At 39.1% G+C, this 19,174-nt stretch overlaps 1 protein-coding gene across 1 annotated transcript in view; it reads left to right on the top strand.

The window, feature by feature from the left end:
- The window catches only part of LOC102501990 (uncharacterized), a 143,122-nt gene extending 126,716 nt beyond the window's left edge, over positions 1-16,406 (top strand). The window contains 2 exon segments of the mRNA XM_027769373.1: positions 15,455-15,509; positions 16,316-16,406. Coding sequence (XP_027625174.1) covers positions 15,455-15,509; positions 16,316-16,406 — 146 coding nt within the window.
- The last annotated feature ends 2,768 nt before the right edge of the window (positions 16,407-19,174 follow it).

Here is a 19,174-nt window from a genome sequence, read left to right on the forward strand (position 1 = left end):
ATTCTTTGTCTCTCTCTGGCCAAAACACATGTGTCTGGCAGTAGCTCAAATCAAAAGAAAATATCTAGGTATAAATCTAACAAAATATGTACAAACTGTGCTGTAAAATCATAAAATACTGATGAAAGTAACCAAAGAATATCTAAATAAATGGACAGATACATCATGTTTATGGATTTAAAGAAAAAACTTAGTAAAAGATGTCATATTTTCTCAAACTAATACAGACATTTAGTGAAATTCCGATCAATATCCCAACAGAACTTTTTGTACTAACAGATAAGTGGAATGTAAAATTTACATGAAAAGCAAAGGAATGAAAAGAAGCAAAACAAAATTGTTATCAGATAAACTGACAAACTAATGAGAAGTTAGCAGAAGTTAGTGCCAACCTTCTTGTGGAGAAACAGCAGAATAGATCTTAACGGTCTTACCACAAGACTAGTCCTAGGGTCACTTCATGTTGGAAGTCTTAATAATAGTTTAGTGCACAACAGGCATATTATTTCAAGAAAAAGCTCAGTGGTTCATACCTCAGTATCACGACCTTCAAATAACAGCATAGAGAACTACTTGTTCAAGATGCAGGAGGAGTTGGGAAAAAGTGTATGTACAGAATAAAGAGAAGCTACTACTGAATTTGCATCTGTATCCTGCAGAGCTTCTCCTTGAAGCTCTACTGATAAGTCCAACTGAACCTAAGATCTACTTTTGGAAGCATCACAAGAATATATACAGATCTTGAAGAAAAAGTATATGATCTGAAAGGTAAAATTTTATTGACTAGTTTGTTCACATAAACCTTTGTTTTCCACTGAATACATGATATGTAAAATGTATTAAAGACTTTTTCATCATAAAAATTTTTAAAATAAAAATGAAATAAAAGAGCTAAAACAATTTTGAAAAAGAAGAATAAAGTTGGAAGAATAATATCTAATTTAAAGACATAATGTGAATCTATAGTAATCCAGAGAGTGTGGTATTGACAACGAAGAACACATTGATCATTTAAAAGAACACAGTCTAAAGATGAGCTCCCAAAACTATGGCCAATTTATTTTTGACAAAAACACAAAAGCAAATTAATAGAGAAATAATAGTCTTTTCAAGGAGTGGGGCTAAAATCACTGCACATTCCTATTAAAAAAAAAAAAAACTTAAACTTCATACCTCATACAAAAATTAACTCAAGGTAGGCCATAAATCTACACATAAGGTGTAAACCAAAAAAATTTTAGAAAGGGACCAGCAAGTGGCATTGTCTTCAGCAGTCCCACATGTCCGACTACTGTTTGGTCCCAGACCCAGCAGCTCGAAAATCATGCCAAGCACGTGTGTGTGTGTGTGTGTGTGTGTGTGTGTGTGCCCAGTGAAGAGAAGAAATTGTAGTGTGGCCATCCCTTGCAGGGTGATATCTCCCTTTCCCTCTATGTCTCTGTCTCTCTCTGGCAAGCACACATACCCTATGGCAAAAAAAAAACAAAAAACTTAAATTAATTTTTTTTAGAAAAACAAAAAAGGGACCAGCAGTTGGCATAATGGCTATGTCGCTGGACTCCCATGTAGTCCACCACAGTTTGAGTCCTGGACCTGGTGGCTTAAACTCACACCAAGCGTATGTGCGTACATGCCCAAGATCCTGAGAAGAGAATGGAGGAGAAGGATTGTGACGTAGTGACGTAGCCATCCCTCCTGCCTCCTGAGAGGTAATTTCTCACTTTTTGTCTCTCTGTCTTTCTGGCGAGCATGTGTGCCCTATAGCAAAAACCTCTTAAAAAAAAAAAAAAATAGAAAGAAAGAAAGAAAGAAAAAAAGAAAAGAAAAAAATAGCAAAAAAAAAAAAAGATACGACATCTTTATGACATTGTGAGTTGAAGAGTTCTCAGACATAATACCAAAAGTACAATTCACAAAAAAAGGAATTGATAAATCAAACTTCATCAACATGAAAAAGTTTGCTCTATTAAAGACACTGTTAAGATAATGAAGAAACAAACTATAAACTGGGAGAAAATATTTTCAAGCCACGTATCTCACAAAAGACTTGTATCTGAAATATATAAAGAACTCTCAAAAGTCAATAGTGAGGCCAACAGATGGCATCGAAGTTACATTGTTGGACTTCTACATGGCCAACCACAGTTCATGTCCCAGACTTGGTAGCTTGAAAATCACGCCAGAAGCATGTATGTGCATGCCCAAGATCCCAGGAGGAGAATAGAGGAGAAAGATTGTGGTGTGGACCATCCCTCCTGGGAGGGGGGAATTTCTCTCTCCCTCTCACTGTCTCAGTCTCTCCCTCTCTCCAGTGAGTGCACACACTCTGTGGCAAAAACCTCTAAAAAAATAAGCCAATGGTAAGATAAAAATCCAATTAGAAAATGAGCAAAATACATGAACAAAATTTCACAAAGATGTATAGATGGCAAATAAGTACATGAAAATATTTTCATCATCATTAGGTATTAGGAAAGTGGACGTTAAAACTATGATGAGATAGCATTGCATAGTTAAATAGTTGCAACAGAGACATTATGAACCTCAACCCCTGAATAGAAGCATTGACATATGCACTCATCTGCAATGTTCCGAACACATCTGGTAGTCTACAAAGAAAACATAAGTCTATGTTCATGTCAAATCTGTTCAGAATGCTCATCAGTATGGAGTGGTCAAAAATTGAAGAGTATTAGAATCCAGGTTGTCCCATCAGCCTATATATTCTCTTTCCCCATGTAAACACCTTTTTACACTTTAAGACTTAGCTTAAGCACTACCTCTTCTTGAAATCTTCCCTGATCACTCATTCCCACTCCAGGCTGGAAAAGAAACCTCTTTATTCCAATAATACACTCTGCATACCTCTGTCACTTTTTAAAATAGTGTTTGCTATGGTCTAAACGTTTTAGTTTCATACCCCCAAATTCATATGTTGAAATCTAATGTTCAAAACAGTAATATTAAGAGGTAGGGCCTTTAGAAAGTCATTGGTGCCCTTATAAAAGAGGCTTGAGGGGCCATGTAGTGGCACAACATTGACTGAATGTTCTGCTGAATCCACATGGGAAAGTCTGTGATTTGTGTCCCTGTACATCTTGGTCACTTGCGTATGTGCCTGTGATCTGGGCTGGCTGAGGACAGGGTGGATTGTAGCATGAACACCTGTTGTGGTACCTGTCTCTCTACTACCCTCTTTCTCTCTTTCTCTCTCTCATAGGAGGAAATAGATTGATACCTATGAGAGTTCATCAGTCCCTTTCCCCTTTCACAATGTGAGGACATTGTAAGAAGTCACCATTGGTGAAGCAGAGTCCTTACCAGACACTGAACCTCCTGGTGCTTTGATCTTGAACTTCCCAGTCTCTGGAACCTTGAGAAATAAATTTGTGTTGTTTGTGAATTATCTAGCTTATTTTGTTAAAGCAGTCCAAATGGATAAAGACAGTGTTGTATAATTATTTTTTAATCCATCTCCTCAACTAGAGTATTAGCTCTAGTATCACATTCATCTTTTTCAAAAAAGAATTATTTATCTAATTATATTTACCATCATTATTATTTTTTGGAGAGGTTTTTGCTATAGGGTGCATGTGCTCGCCAGACAGAGAGAGACAGAGATACAGAAAGCAAGAAATCACCCCCCAGGGGGGATGGCCACGCTGCAATCCCTTCTCCTCCATTCTCCTCTCGGGATCTTGGGCATGCACGCACACGTGCCCGGCGTGAGTTTAAGCCACCGGGTCCAGAACTCGAACCACGGTCAACTACGTGGGAGTCCAGCAACATAGCCATTAGGCTAACTGCTGGTCCTACCATCATTATTTTTTAACCTGACCAGAGAGAGAGGCAGAGAAAGAAAGGGAAATGAGAAAGCAAGATGCTAGGTCCAGACCTCAAACCATGGTTGACCATGTGGGAATCCAGCACCTTAATAACCATGTCACCTGCTGGCTCCCATATTCATCTTTTTTGGGGGGTGGGGGGTATAGGATGTGTGCACTCGCCAGAAAAAGAGAGAGAGAGAGAGCAAGAAATCACCCCCAGGGAGGATGACCATGCCACAATCCCTTCTCCTGAGTACTCCCCTCAGGATCTTGGGCACGCATGCATATGCGCCCAGCGAGAGTTTAAGCCACCGGGTCTGGGACTCGAACTGCGGTCAACTACATGGGAGTCCAGCGACATAGCCATTATGCCATCTGCTGGTTCCATGCTGGCTCCCATATTCATCTTTATGGCACCAGCACACATTATTGCAAAGGGTATATTTCGGTGCATATTTAATGAATGAGCAGATATATGGTTGGATGAATAGACAGGTAGGTAGGTAAACTGAAATAGAGAGGGTAAGTCCTTTTCATATGTTTTAGTCAACATGTTTTAGCCACCATATTTTATCCAAGTTAGAACATCCCCTAAACTTAATCTCATCATTTTCCCACTGTCACAATGTTTTAATATACTCTCGTGTGTGTGTGTGCGTGTAAGAGAGAGAGAGAGCGTGCGCTTCTGTATGATGCTCTGACAAGAGATGATTATTTTACCTTATGACAAAGGAAGACTTATTTGATCAGTGTTAGCCTACACAATTTGAAAGTTTGCATTGGAACAAGTAGCACTCTGGGTATGAGAAATCGGGTCACCTGAGTGGAGCTTGAATTAGGAGCATTTGCTCAAGTCATTGGCTTCTGTGCCTGGAAGATACAAAAGTACAGCCATTAGCTAATTAGAAGAAAGACTTTCTAGTTGACCAGGGGTTTCCATGTTCTAATGTATAGATGGGAGAGCTCGTGAAATATTTGTGCATGGGAGAAATTATATTCTTAGGAGGGTTTTTTTTTTTTTTTTCACAAGCAGAGATTAGAAAAAGTGGAGGAAGCAATAGAGAAGTGGAGGAAAGAAAAGACACCAAGAATGCCATTACTTCCGCCTTAGCAAACATAGTAGCCTGTCATTCCTGTTCCTTTGTTTCTAATTTCATTCTTTATATCACAAATAAAGTATCTAGCTTCATTACCTTTATAAAGACAAAATCATTAGTAGGAATTACAGGATCAAAAAGCTCATGTGGCTTAAGAGAAATCCAGTTTGACCTGTTTTGTTGTTTTTTTCTCAGCCTCATAATATGAATAGCAATGTGATGATGGATAACTTGTCTATTCAGAATCATCAATTCACTGTACCTTCTAAATACCTATCAAAATCAGTGTTGATGATTAAAATACTGCCTTTGGTTTTAAGTAAACCTTATGGTATAAATAATCCAACCTCAGACAGCATTCTAGTGAGCAGAGGCCAAGCCAAAATGTGCTACACAAGTATAAAGGTTCCTGTGTTAAGGAGAGTTTGAACCACATCTCACTTGGTGTTAAGGTTTCAGTTTGACAAGTATAGACTTAATACAGTCAATTCAAAATGGGCTCTTTGTAATTCATTACAGGCTTTAAGAAGGATACAAAACTTTAAACAGGCACACTTTATTCTAAAACGCTTTATGGTCACCAACATGCATACAAGAATGACAATCAATAGCATGAATAAAGATTTTATCTCATTTCCTCAGCAAATTTTCCTTAATATGTTTCCAATCAGCAGTGCTCTACCTCTGGAATTCCAAGCTCAACTTGTATCTAAGCACTGTCAAATGAAAAGAAGATAATAAAATTACTAGTGTGTTGCAAGGTGATTAAATTTACATAATGACTCTGGATTTGATTAAATGCCAGATCCCCCCCTCCAAAAAAATTACCTGTAGAGGCATTAAATCTTACAGCCACACACACTTCACTGCGTTTATGCTTTATCCACAGAAGCTCCCGTTTATCTTAGCAGAGATTACTGCCATCCCTCCACAGGAGCACAGCATGCAGGTAATGCCTGGAAGCTTATTCAGGAGAATGGCAGGGGCTCATGTAGCTGATTTGTAGAATAAATATTAGAAAAATATGAGACAGTCATTGAGTTCATCGGGAGAACAGATAGGACCACAGGCTCAGAAGAACACTTTCTACTCTACTGAAAATGGAATGGCTTCTTAAAATGACATTTTAGCACTTTCTCCTGTTTTAGGAGTCTAAGTCTTCCCTCCACCAGCAAACTCTAAGGAGTGCACGATGAGCTTGCCCTCACAGAAGCACTCCTGTGGGAAGTGAAGCCATGGCATGTCAGATTTGGAATCCATTCCTGTCAAGTTGGTAGGTAACTAATGTATGTTCTTTCATCCTAAATATTACCCCACACTGGGATTGCATAGTGGGGTATTTTCTCATTGTTCTGCTACTGAATGGTCCTGGATAGCAGTCTTTGGCATAAAAAATGTTCATACCAAGTAAATAACCTATACACAATAGTGCTGAGGTGGAACTATGTAAAAGGTACCATAATACACCTTCCAGAATAAGCATCATACTTATTGGGAAAAGATTACACAACAAAAGAGCTGTTAAACATCATTTGCCTCTAGACTAAACTATCGGAAATGGCTGGTGTCAGCTCAGAACAGAAAGAAGCCTTACACTTTCCATGAAACATCAAGAACTGGGACTGTAGCATTGGCATGTGGTTCACTGGTTTCACACTGCTTCAGCCAAAAAAAATTGATTGCCTCTCTATAACAACTGATGCAAACTGGTCATTCTCCACATTGCTAGCTAGCTTCAGAAAGCAGGCATAGTCTTGACTAGGCAACCACAGAAACCTAAACCCCACTAAAGTTCTTGGTATTGTACAATGTTCCACGCAACCATCCCTCTCAAAGCATCTTACTGTTCTCCATCAAATGCACATCAATTTATTGCCAGTTTGCAAAGACTGAGAAGTAGCTGTAGTCCACCCACAGCTTACCTACAGTGCATCTTGTACTGCAGTCACTGAAAGTGAGACTCAGGTTTCAAGTCAGCGCCTTATTGATAAGGTATAAAGGGTTAACCACAACTGTAACTGGCAGGTTGCCTCAGCAACCTGAAACAGTACTTCAGCATATGTCTGACTGACAGTACTTACAAAATAACCTTTTAAGAAGTGCCATTATCAGGCTACTTTTTCAAGTGTGCAATAATTTAGATGTAAAAAGACCAAATTTCCAGTTGCCAGCAAAAAATAAGAACTATAAAGTAGTGCATTAACATTTTTCTAGGCATCTATTATGGCATTTAAACGTATGTGTGAGTATAATAAATAAATAATTTTAAAGGATATAGGATGTCTTTTCATATTTAAAAAAATTGCATTATTTGAAGCCGGCCCTACAGCCTAGTGGTAAAGAAAGCTGGACCACACTCCATTGGGGGGGGGTGCTTTCTCTCTCTGTATCTCTGTCTGTCTGTGATGAGCTTACACACCCTCTAGCAATTAAAATATTATTTGTTAATTTTTATAATTATCATTGGAAGCCTAAAACTAAAATTTGTTCCTCTGCAAAATGTTTTCTTTATCACATTGGTTATTATGGAAGAGCTGCTGTGAGTCATGAAACTGCCTTGCTCCATTTTTCTAAAAAAAAAAAAAATTCCCCAGGGAACTCAGGGAATTAAGCTCATAAATTTAATTTCAATATCTAGTAAGCTGTGAGGACAATCATTAAGGCAGTCATTTATGAGTATCTAGGGGAAACCTAAGTGATAAGCAGTAGTAAATATGGATTCTTCAAACACAAATCATGCCAAACAAAGCTAATTCCTGTTTGCGATAGGATGGTAAGCTGAATGGTGAAAGAGGATGGAAAAAAGTTCGCCTATCTTAGAGAGAGAAACATCTAATATAATGTAATGTGACATTCTTACAGAAATACTGGAGAAAGACAATAAATAGAGCTAGCAAAGCGAAACCTGATGGAACAGCTAGAACTGGTTTGTTGTACACTCAAATGAGTGAAACAGATGTCAGAGTAAGATAAATTCCAGCTACAATACCACCTAGATTATGAACACTCACTCTTGGATTATATCAGCATGGGTATAAGCTTATTAAATAATTATATAATTACATACACTATTGAGGAAAGAAATAAATGCATTATTTTTTGAGAGGTTTTTGCTATAGGGTGTGTGTGATCACCAGAAAGACAGAGAGACAGAAAGTGAGAAATCACCCCCCAGGGGGGATGGCCACACGCAATCCTTTCTCCTCCATTCTCCTCTTGGGATCTTGGGCACGCACGCATACTCGCCCGGCATGAGTTTAAGCCACCGGGTCCAGGACTTGAATCGCAGTCAGCTAGATGTGAGTCCAGCAACATAGACATTACACTAACTGCTGGTTTTATAAATGCATTATTGATACATTGGAGATATTTGAATCAACCTTGTATGGCATTTTAAGTTCAGAATTTCTCATATACAGAATCTTTACCACATGAATACAAATGGAAGAATTTTTTTCTTTCCAGTTGGAAAAAAATTTGTATAAATGGACCACTAAGAAAGAACCAGAAACTCTGATGATAGGAGACAGAGTTTTCTGTAATTTTTTCTGGGGGGGGGTGGGTGTCCAAGATTTCCCTTAGTCTACAGAGTAAGTCTAACCAGGTGTTCAAGGTTCTTTATAAAATGAATTGGGTTCACCTCTTTAGTTGTATTTCACACTGCTTTCCATCCTACCTGAGCAATCACTATTCCCAGAGCTTGCACACCTTAAGCTTCTTCAGTTTGAACTATCTTATGCTTTAATGTCTTTCTGTAATAGTCTCATCAATTTTTTTAGTTTGCTGTAGGGCATGTATACTCACCATAAAGAGACACAGAGAGAAAGACAAATAGAGGAAAAGGTAAAGACATCCCCCTGGGGGATGGCCATGCCACAATCCTTCTCCTCCATTCTCCTCTCAGGATTTTGGGCATGCACGCACATGTGCCTGGTGTGTTTTTCAAGTCACGGGGTTCAGAATTTGAACTAGGCAGTTGGCAATGTAGGATCTAGCTGTCTTAACCTTCATGCCACCTGCTGGCCTTCATCAATTCTTTAAGGCCAGCTTAAAAGCTCGTTCCTTCAAATATCATCTTACTAGATTCCCCTAATTGGAATTAATTTCTTACTCTTCCAATACTCCCATAGCACTTTGTTTAAACCTCGATACAGACCTTTATTATTTTCTCCCTTATATGAGAATTAACAGTATACAAGTATATTTCCCATTAGTGTGTCAGCTCCTGGAGGATGACAGCCATATCTTATTCATGCTTTACCTTTTTCACAGAAGGCATTCAACAAATATTCGTTGAACTGAATTGGATTAGAATTTAAATAAACACATCATCTATACATTGGTTATTGATAATGCCTTACAATTCCAGGGCAACTGCTATTGGTTTGACCTTTCCAGATTTTCATGCTTATTTTCCAGTGCTAGAAATAAAACAGAATAAACAAAAAACTAAAAACAAACAAATAAACAAACATTCTTACAACCCTTCTATTTCCACCAAACTGAAAAAATGACCTCTAGAATGACCTTTCTTTTAGATGGTGAGCAACACAGAAATGCCTAATTCAATGAGTGGGCCATGATCACATTCTGATTCTCAAATTTCCAAGCATGTAGGCAAGGTAACTGGAGAACCAGGAGTAGAGGCCACCAGGAGACAGAGATAGACCTTGTCTCCCGGCTACCAAGCACATCTCTTAGATGCCTTATTCAGATAAATCTGAATTAAAAGATGCAACTCCCAGGCTGGGCAACATCAAAAATTGACAAGGAAACTAGAGAACTCTGATTAGGGAAATAAAATAAAAGACTTTTTAACTCTTGGATATTGGTGTTTGAGTCAAAGCAGGGGTTATGAGTCTATATCTCTAACTTATTTGAAGCATGACATATTAACCAAAAACGCCAAATAGCTGCCAATTCTGCCTAATGTCCTCATAATGGCATTACATAGGAACGACTGTGGGATTCATAATGTGAGAATCCTTTTTTGGCATAAGTATAAGCAGGAACTTTTTTCTGCCCAAGTTCTCTTCCATGTTTAGCTTGGAAGTAAATACTATCCCAGCATGAGAGAACTCAACCCCTTGCAGGAACAGGGCATGCAGGCCATGCTCAGGGAGTAGTAGCTGTTGTTGAGACTTGCCATTAGAGAACCACAGGTTCACAGAAAGGCTAGAGCTACTCTGCATGATAGGCCCACTAAGAAACACCTGCAGTACATATATTGGTTAGAAGCACAGCTTTTAGGGTCAGATAAACTTGGGTTAAATTTTAGTTTTTTCATCTACTAATCTACTAGCTATGTGACCTTGGACTTAACTTTCCAATTCCTTACCTGCCATTTGGAGATAATTTTTGCACCTCCTTCATGGTTTTGTTGTGAAGATGAAAGGAAATGATGCACAGAGATCTGATCTCTAAGTTCCCTTGTAAGGGTGAGCTAGAATATGGAGTTCTTTGAGGAAAGAGTCACATTGTACATAGCCAAAAGGAACACTAGTGATGATGGAACATGTCCAAACGAGCAAGAATTTTACAGTTGATAAGACTATACCAGAAAATATTGGCTGAAGCTATAGTTGAACTATCTTATAAAAAAGGAGAAAATGAACTATCATTAAGTATTGGGACAAGCTCTAAAGGCTGGTTTGGGAGCTACTTTGAGAGTAGTCCAAGGCCAGTGTGGACATGTGCTTTTCAAATAGGAAACTAGTCAAGCTAATTTTTGATCTCCCTGGAGCATTTAAAAGCCAACAGAATTCTTCATGTGTCAGAATGCATAACTTGGTAGTACTTTCGATATAGAGACAAAATAAAAGAAACTTTATGAATAAATGCTGAGTGTATACATTCATAATTGGCCATCTTATCTGCTCTCTATAAAGAAAACTCATCAAAATCTCAAAATTTCCCAAAGTTACATTTCAATCATGCAGCCCTTGAGAGAATCAGCAGGACCACATGTGCTGACATGGAAAGGATGCCAAGACTCACATGGAAATGCATATACAAAACTGTGGTTAGCATGCTCCAATCTGTGTTTCCTAGAAAAGCATATGGTAAGTACATATGTATATGTTCCTATATACACATAGAGATTTTTTTTTGTATTTTTACCATGAATGTGTATTATTTTTATAATTTAAAAAGTAACACCCAAAAAGAATAACTCTAAAAACTTAGTATGTTGCATGGTGTTTTATACAAAATAGTACTCAGTAAATACTTCAATGAATGGATGAAAGTCACTTAAACATCCCATCAGTTGGTATTTGAGAAGGGATAAAGGAATATAAAAAGAAAAGTAAAAACATATAAGGAGAGAATAGCAAGATCAGAGAAGAAACCTGGAGCAGTTTTCACTCCCTCAAAATAGAAAAGATATAAAAAAAAAAGTCACTAAGAAGAAAGCTGATGAATATCTTTTCCATTCCAGTGGTGCCTACTGTCATAGATTCCAACGTGGTATGCAAATTCTGTCTGCAGATCTCTAAGAGGGTGTAAATACAAAGCTCTTTAAAGAACTGATCAAAGCTCTGCCATGCTCCAAACAGAGAAGGAGCAGAGCAGAGCCTGACACCCTGGCCAGGAATGATGCTTTTTGATGAGTGTGCATCTCGGTGAGGAGCCCAGACACTCTATAGAAAGTACAGTCAAACACCCCATGTTGGTAGAACTTAGCTTTCTGAAACATTATGACATGCTTTTTCACAAAAAGCAGTAGAAATTGGGCTAGCAGGTGGTACAGTGGTTCAGGCACTGAACTTGTACATGGCCAACCATGGTATGAGTCTCAGACCCAGCAGTTTGAAAATCAAGCAGGGTGAATTTGTGTGCATGCCCAAAATCCTGAGAGGAGAATGGAAGCGATGGAGTTGTAACATAACCATCTCCCCTGGGGGATAATTTCTCACTTTCTCTCTCTGTGTGTCTCTATAGCAAGCATACACAGCTGTGGCGGGTGGAGGGGGGATCAAAATAGTAGAAGTTAAAGGTAGAAACTCTACTAGTTTTGGTTTAGAAGATTCTAGTAGAATTTACTCTCCCCTAGATTGGATTTAATTCCATATATATCCTAATGTTTTAAGTGACATATAAGGGAGATTTACACTAATAAATCCTAAATGTAAAATGTAAACTCAAAACAGCAATACTGAAAGCAAAGGAAAGAGAGTCATCTTTATTGATTCATCTCAACACATTCCAAAATATTTATGAATTTCCAGCATGTTTAAATTTTTTAAAGAATTATTTGATTTAACTTTATCATTATTATTTTATTATTAACAGACACACACACATACACATACACACACACACACACACACACACACACACACACACACATTGGTATTTGAGAAGGGATAAAGGAATATAAAAAGAAAAGTAAAAACATATAAGGAGAGAATAGCAAGATCAGAGAAGAAACCTGGAGCAGTTTTCACTCCCTCAAAATAGAAAAGATATAAAAAAAAAAGTCACTAAGAAGAAAGCTGATGAATATCTTTTCCATTCCAGTGGTGCCTACTGTCATAGATTCCAACGTGGTATGCAAATTCTGTCTGCAGATCTCTAAGAGGGTGTAAATACAAAGCTCTTTAAAGAACTGATCAAAGCTCTGCCATGCTCCAAACAGAGAAGGAGCAGAGCAGAGGCTGACACCCTGGCCAGGAATGATGCTTTTTGATGAGTGTGCATCTCGGTGAGGAGCCCAGACACTCTATAGAAAGTACAGTCAAACACCCCATGTTGGTAGAACTTAGCTTTCTGAAACATTATGACATGCTTTTTCACAAAAAGCAGTAGAAATTGGGCTAGCAGGTGGTACAGTGGTTCAGGCACTGAACTTGTACATGGCCAACCATGGTATGAGTCTCAGACCCAGCAGTTTGAAAATCAAGCAGGGTGAATTTGTGTGCATGCCCAAAATCCTGAGAGGAGAATGGAAGCGATGGAGTTGTAACATAACCATCTCCCCTGGGGGATAATTTCTCACTTTCTCTCTCTGTGTGTCTCTATAGCAAGCATACACAGCTGTGGCGGGTGGAGGGGGGATCAAAATAGTAGAAGTTAAAGGTAGAAACTCTACTAGTTTTGGTTTAGAAGATTCTAGTAGAATTTACTCTCCCCTAGATTGGATTTAATTCCATATATATCCTAATGTTTTAAGTGACATATAAGGGAGATTTACACTAATAAATCCTAAATGTAAAATGTAAACTCAAAACAGCAATACTGAAAGCAAAGGAAAGAGAGTCATCTTTATTGATTCATCTCAACACATTCCAAAATATTTATGAATTTCCAGCATGTTTAAATTTTTTAAAGAATTATTTGATTTAACTTTATCATTATTATTTTATTATTAACAGACACACACACATACACATACACACACACACACACACACACACACACACACACACACACAAGGAGTGGGGAGTGAGAACGCACGCCTCCAAGAGGTCTGGGACTCGAACCACGATCAGTCATGTGGGAGTCCAATGCCCTTAACCACCACACCACCTGCTGGCCCCCCAATGTTTTTAAATTTATACTTTACAAAAGAATTACAACTTCATTGAAAGTTTAATAAATGAAGCCATCAGTCAAGTTAAAATAAATGAATCCATACACCGCTTTTATTAATCAATTCAGTTTAGTATGCTCATGGGAGATAGCCAAATTCCTGAACAAATATGAGAGAGAAATATGAAACTCTGGTCCTGTGGCAAGCAAACAAAATGCATCATTATTTTAACAAGGGCAAACGCTCTTTGGCTAATGTGGTTGGACTGAGTGTAGTAGCTTTCTTGCTACTAGAGAAGTCTATAGTAGAGCTAATTTACTCACCAAATGAAACTCATTTATACTGATTATTTTCAATTGTGTGACTGAGCAGTAACAGGCTCTTATAAATATGTTTTCTATTTTGTTTTACTTTATTTTTTTTCCAGACTCTTCTATTTTTTTCTCCTTTCTATTCAGCTATGAAAATAGAATACTTCCTGACTTTGGATAATTACTCATCAAATAGCCCATAGAGAAAGCACAAAGAAAATCCATACTTTTCTTTATCCAGCAACCTCTATCTCTTTCCTTCTCCTTTCTTCTCTTCCTTAGCTATTGTTAGGAGATTTGGTATGAGGCCTGGCTGCAGCACCAACTTGCTGTGTGGCCTGAAATATTACTTCCTCTCTCAGGTTCACTCTCTCGCTCTGTGCAATTAGAAGCTGGACTAAATGAGTGCTTTCAATGGCCTTGAGTCCAGTAAGTATGAATAACAGGACTCTCAGTAGTACTTCTTGACACCATTATCAACCCAACAGTTGGAAACCCTATCTCATCAGATCCTCACCCCCAATAGAGGATACCCAGCCTCCAGTACTCTCCTCAGAGGAGTAAAATCCCTATGACAGGAACATGAGGTCCTTCCACTTGGGCTCTGAATTTGCATCTAAGGAATATGAGTCAAGAGGGGTTTTGCAAACCAACCTCTATGAAGCAATATACAGTCATTTAGCAAACAGTAATTAATCATTAATTACTATTACTTGAGAATTACTTGATTAATATTTTCTGACTGAATGACAACTATGGTCAAAGAACTCATAACAATCGTTCATTCAAAGCTCTTCATGATACTGCAATTGTCTCTGTTCAAAGCCACATTGCTATCTTCATGATACATGAAGCAGTTCAGTTAGAGTTCTCCAGAGAAACAGAATAGCAGAAATGCACATGTGTGCTCACATACACACACACACACACACACACACACACACACACAGTCTCGGTTGATTTTATACTGCTACTGTAACAGAATACCACATATTGGGTAATTTATAAGCAACAGAAATGTAATTTTCAGAGTCTGAGAAGTCCGAAATTGAGGCATCAGAAGGTTTGTTGCAGTGGCTCCAGTCTCCACTTCCAAGATAGAACCTTGAACACAGTATCATCTGGAAGGTAGAAATACTATTCTTCACATGACAGAGGAGCAGGAGAGACAAGAAAAGCAAAAGGGGCTGATAATGGCATTAATTCATTCATGAGGGCAAAGCTCTCACAGCCCAATCACATCTCAAAGTTCCCACCTCCTAATACTATCAAAACAGTGATCAAATTTCAACATGACTTTTGGAGGGGGCATACATTCAAACTAAAGCATATATGAGGGGACTTTAAAAAGTGAATGGAAAAATTGAATTAAAATATGAGTTTATTTTGGTGCATCATTTTTTGGAAATCCACATATAGTTGTTTCATAATATGCATTGGCAATGAACTTTTGGAAGACCCCATCATGTGTGTTTGTGTGTGGGGAGATGTTTATTTTGAGGAACTGGCTTGTGTGTTGGGATGGGGGCGGCTAACAAGTCTGTAATTTGTAGCACAGGGAGACAAGCTCAAAACTCAGGTAAGAATTGATGCTGTAGCCTGACTCCAAAATTCACAGGGCAGGCCAAGCAGCCCTGGAATCTCTCAGTCTTGAGACCAAATTCCTTTTTCTTTGAGAAATTTCAGTCTTCACTAATAAGACCTGTGAATCATTAGATGAGGCCCACCACCATTATGGAGGGTAAACTGCTTTACTCAAAGTTTGATTCCACAGCAACATCCAGACTAACGTTTGACCAAACAACTGGGCACTATAGCCTCGCCAAGTTGATGCAAATAATTAACCATCATGGTGTCCAAACATGGCCTATTTTTACTATTCATTTATACCACTTTCCATCTCCTTTGAACTAAGTTTACCTTCAACTAGCTGATGCTGTTTTTTTGTTTGTTTGTTTTGTTTTGTTTTGTTTTTGTAGAGGATTTTACTATAGGTCACATGCACTCGCCAGAAAGACAGAGAGAAACAGAGAGATAGAAAGAGAGAAATCACCCCTAGGGGGGATGGCCATGCTGCAATCCCTTCTCCTCCATTTTCCTCAGGATCTTGGGTACGCATATGCACATGCATCCGGTGTGAGCTTAAGCCACCTGGTCCAGGACTCGAACCGCAGTCAGCTACATGGGAATTCAGCGACATGGCCATTACGCTAACTGCTGGTCCCCTGATGCTGGTTTTGTATGCTCTGCCTGGTCCCATATCCTGCCAGACCTTTTAAGAATAGTCCCTAACATTTGGTCTGCTTTTCTTCTACCCTTTAATTCTTCCAGAATACCTTGAGTCTATGCTGCTAGACCAACAGGCATCAAACAAAAAGAAGGCATTAGCTCCTGTAGTGCAGCTCAGGAAATTCCTCTCCTTCAAATTTCCTCATGCCTCAGCTCTGCTGGCTCCCCGAAGCACTTGGCTTTATGTACAGTCTCTCTAGTATCATCTAGCTCCATATCAGACTGTTTGCCTTCATTCTAACTTTGCTATTCCCTAAGGATATTGATCCCAATCATTGCTGTGTCACAAGAACTGGGCGAGAGCTCCATGTCTGTGAAACCCACCCATGTGGAAAGAAAGACTGGATGACTCATATGGCCTGTTCCAGTTCTAAATACACTTTCACATACACTACCCACTAACTGGTATTGATATTTCCTGAGAGCTTGTAGATGAGAAAAGATATCACTTCTACAAAGTCTTATTTGACATATGAGGAAGTTGAGGTTCAGAAATAGTTAAGTCTTTAGCAAAAGGACACATGGCCAGCCAGTCAATACACATGCTACTGCTATGAGTCTGTGACTCTAGGTCATTATTTTTTAAATTATTTTATTTAACTTTATTTATTTACTTATTTTAATTTGACCAGAGAGGGATGGGGGGGGGGGGAGAAAGCAAGCCACCAGGTCTGGGACTCGAACCACAGTCGGCCATGTGGGAGTCCAGCACCCTTAACCACTATGCCACCTGCCAACCCCGACTTTAGGTTATTTCATGAAGCCAGAAGCAACTTTGGAAGCAACTTTGGAAGGAGCTGAGGACTACTGACAATGCTGCCTTGTAACTTTTCTTCCAAAAATATCACACAGATATTTCTCACCTTTCACCTAACCATCTCTTCCTAGCTCCAAAATTCCCAACAGCATCACTCTCCCTACCTTAGGCTGCAAAGATAAAAGAAAATTCTCCTTCATTGGCCATCTCAGAATTTTAACTTGAATTTAGCCTACAAAGTCATTGACTACAAGGTTCTGTGAGACTGTTTGTTAACAGGTACATAATGAGTAAGAATACAGATGCAATAGCTTTCATCCTAAGGAATCAGCCCACAGAGCTGGGCTTAGGTAGGGTAGCTTGGCCCAAGGAATGCCCACATAGTCTTTGTGGGCTATAACTGGAATATGTTTGGGGGGTAGAATAGACCAGCCTAGGGGCATCTATTATCCAGAGAACAGACAGATCCAATGATACCTTTGAGGTGAGGGTCTTCAATGAGAGGTGAGAAAGAAGCTGCTAATAATCTGTGTTAGGAAGGTTCAAATGTGAGTGGCATGGTAATTTCCCTTCAACAGAGTAGACAGAACACACTTTTAAGAGAGTCTAGTAATACGCAGTAGACAGAGGTACAGGCAAGGCAGGCAGCACTTTCAGTGAGGACCAATAGTAAATTATTAAGGGCTATGATGGCCATTAGGCTAGGAGGTGTTGTAGAGTCTCAGATATCTCTGCAGACAGGCAGATGGGAAATCCTAGAGTTCTGGCAGTGGCCAAGCCCAAATCTCAAAAAATTTGAAAAGAACAATAGAATTCCAGTTGTCAATGGACAAAGACATCAAGTATGGAACCAAGGTAGGAACTCAGGCTCTCTGGTAAACGAGAATTGGGTAACAGACAGGCAGAGAGCTTCTGGAGGTGGGAGAGAAGGCAAGGGGTTGGTCACAGGAAGGTGGCACGGATCTATTTATGACAACTGTGGCTGAGTCTGAGAAGAAATTGCAGCTACACTGTGTCAATGACCCACCTCTTTGACTCTGGGTCCTTTAAATTTCACATAATACAGACAAAATGGGACTCAGAGCCTGTTGAGTGGGGTGGAAGTGGGATGTTTGCTAATTCTGGGGGCTGCATAGGTACATCTGTGAGGAAAGGTATATTGAGAGAACATGAAGTCAATAGGCCTATTTCAGGGCTTGTGGGGTGGAAAGAATACTTCTCTAGCCAGAGAAATGCCTGTAAGGTATCCCCAGCCCGTTTTATACATCACTCATCACTCTGTCCCAGGAATCCTGGAATATGGATCTCTCTTCCTCATTCTAAGGGTGTCAGTAAGGACCCTCCAGAGACACAGCAGGGGGAAACAGAACCCTAACTATTCCAAAACATCCAAGAAATGGGTAAGCTAAAGAGCTCAACCCCTAGCATTTAAAAAAAAAATGGGGAACCCGAGACCTGCCCAAGATTGCATAATGATTTCATCACAGAGGCTGAGACAGGTTTTCTGACTCTCAGCCCAAGCATCTTTCCATTAACCCCCAAAGATGAATATTCCAACACCCACACAAACCTGAAAATGGCTTTACAACAGCCCAATTTTCACCCATGCTTTGGACAATCTGATTTATCTCATATGGTATCAAAGCACACATTCATAGATATAGATCAAGAGGGTAGGGAGACTTCAGCAGCCACCAGATATAATAAATAAATGGTCCTTCCAAAGCCTGACTTACTTTGTCACTTGATAAACAGAGGAAATACCTACAATGTACACCCCACCACAAAGTGTGCTATATTTAGCAAATTTCAGAAGCATGCTAATCTCAAAATTCCAATATTTCCCTGTTGCTATAGTTATGGCATCTGGTTAAATCAGAGTTCAGCAGCTGGGGGCAATGCTAGCGCTGATTCCAGTCAACTTTGTGCTTTGTTTCTAATGCAGGATAAGAAAGATGAGAGCAAAACAGTCACATTCTTTCTCACCCCCTCCCAGTAAGGAGCAAAGCCCCTTACTTAAGCATTCTGGGTTATACAACTCCCCATATGACACTAATACAACCAGAACCCTGAGTCTCAAGGTATTGACTTGATGATGAAAGCTGGTCCAGATCTCTAAATGGGAGTTACATTTTCAGGAGGTGTTCCTATGCCAAAACTATCTTCTGAACACTCACAGAATCTTGATGCCTAGGATATAGCTGGATGCTTGTGTGTCAGTTCCTTTTACCAACATAACATTCAAGGATTCCTGGACAAGAAAAAAATGAGCGCTTTCAAATGGAGTTATCACTTTGGGATACATGGCTTTTTTTTTTTTAAGTTTATTTATTTACTCCATGAGTGATAGAGTCAGATAC

The sequence above is a fragment of the Tupaia chinensis genome, unplaced genomic scaffold (assembly GCF_000334495.1).
Source record: "Tupaia chinensis unplaced genomic scaffold, TupChi_1.0 Scaffold149448_1, whole genome shotgun sequence".
In the NCBI taxonomy this organism is placed as follows: domain Eukaryota; kingdom Metazoa; phylum Chordata; class Mammalia; order Scandentia; family Tupaiidae; genus Tupaia; species Tupaia belangeri.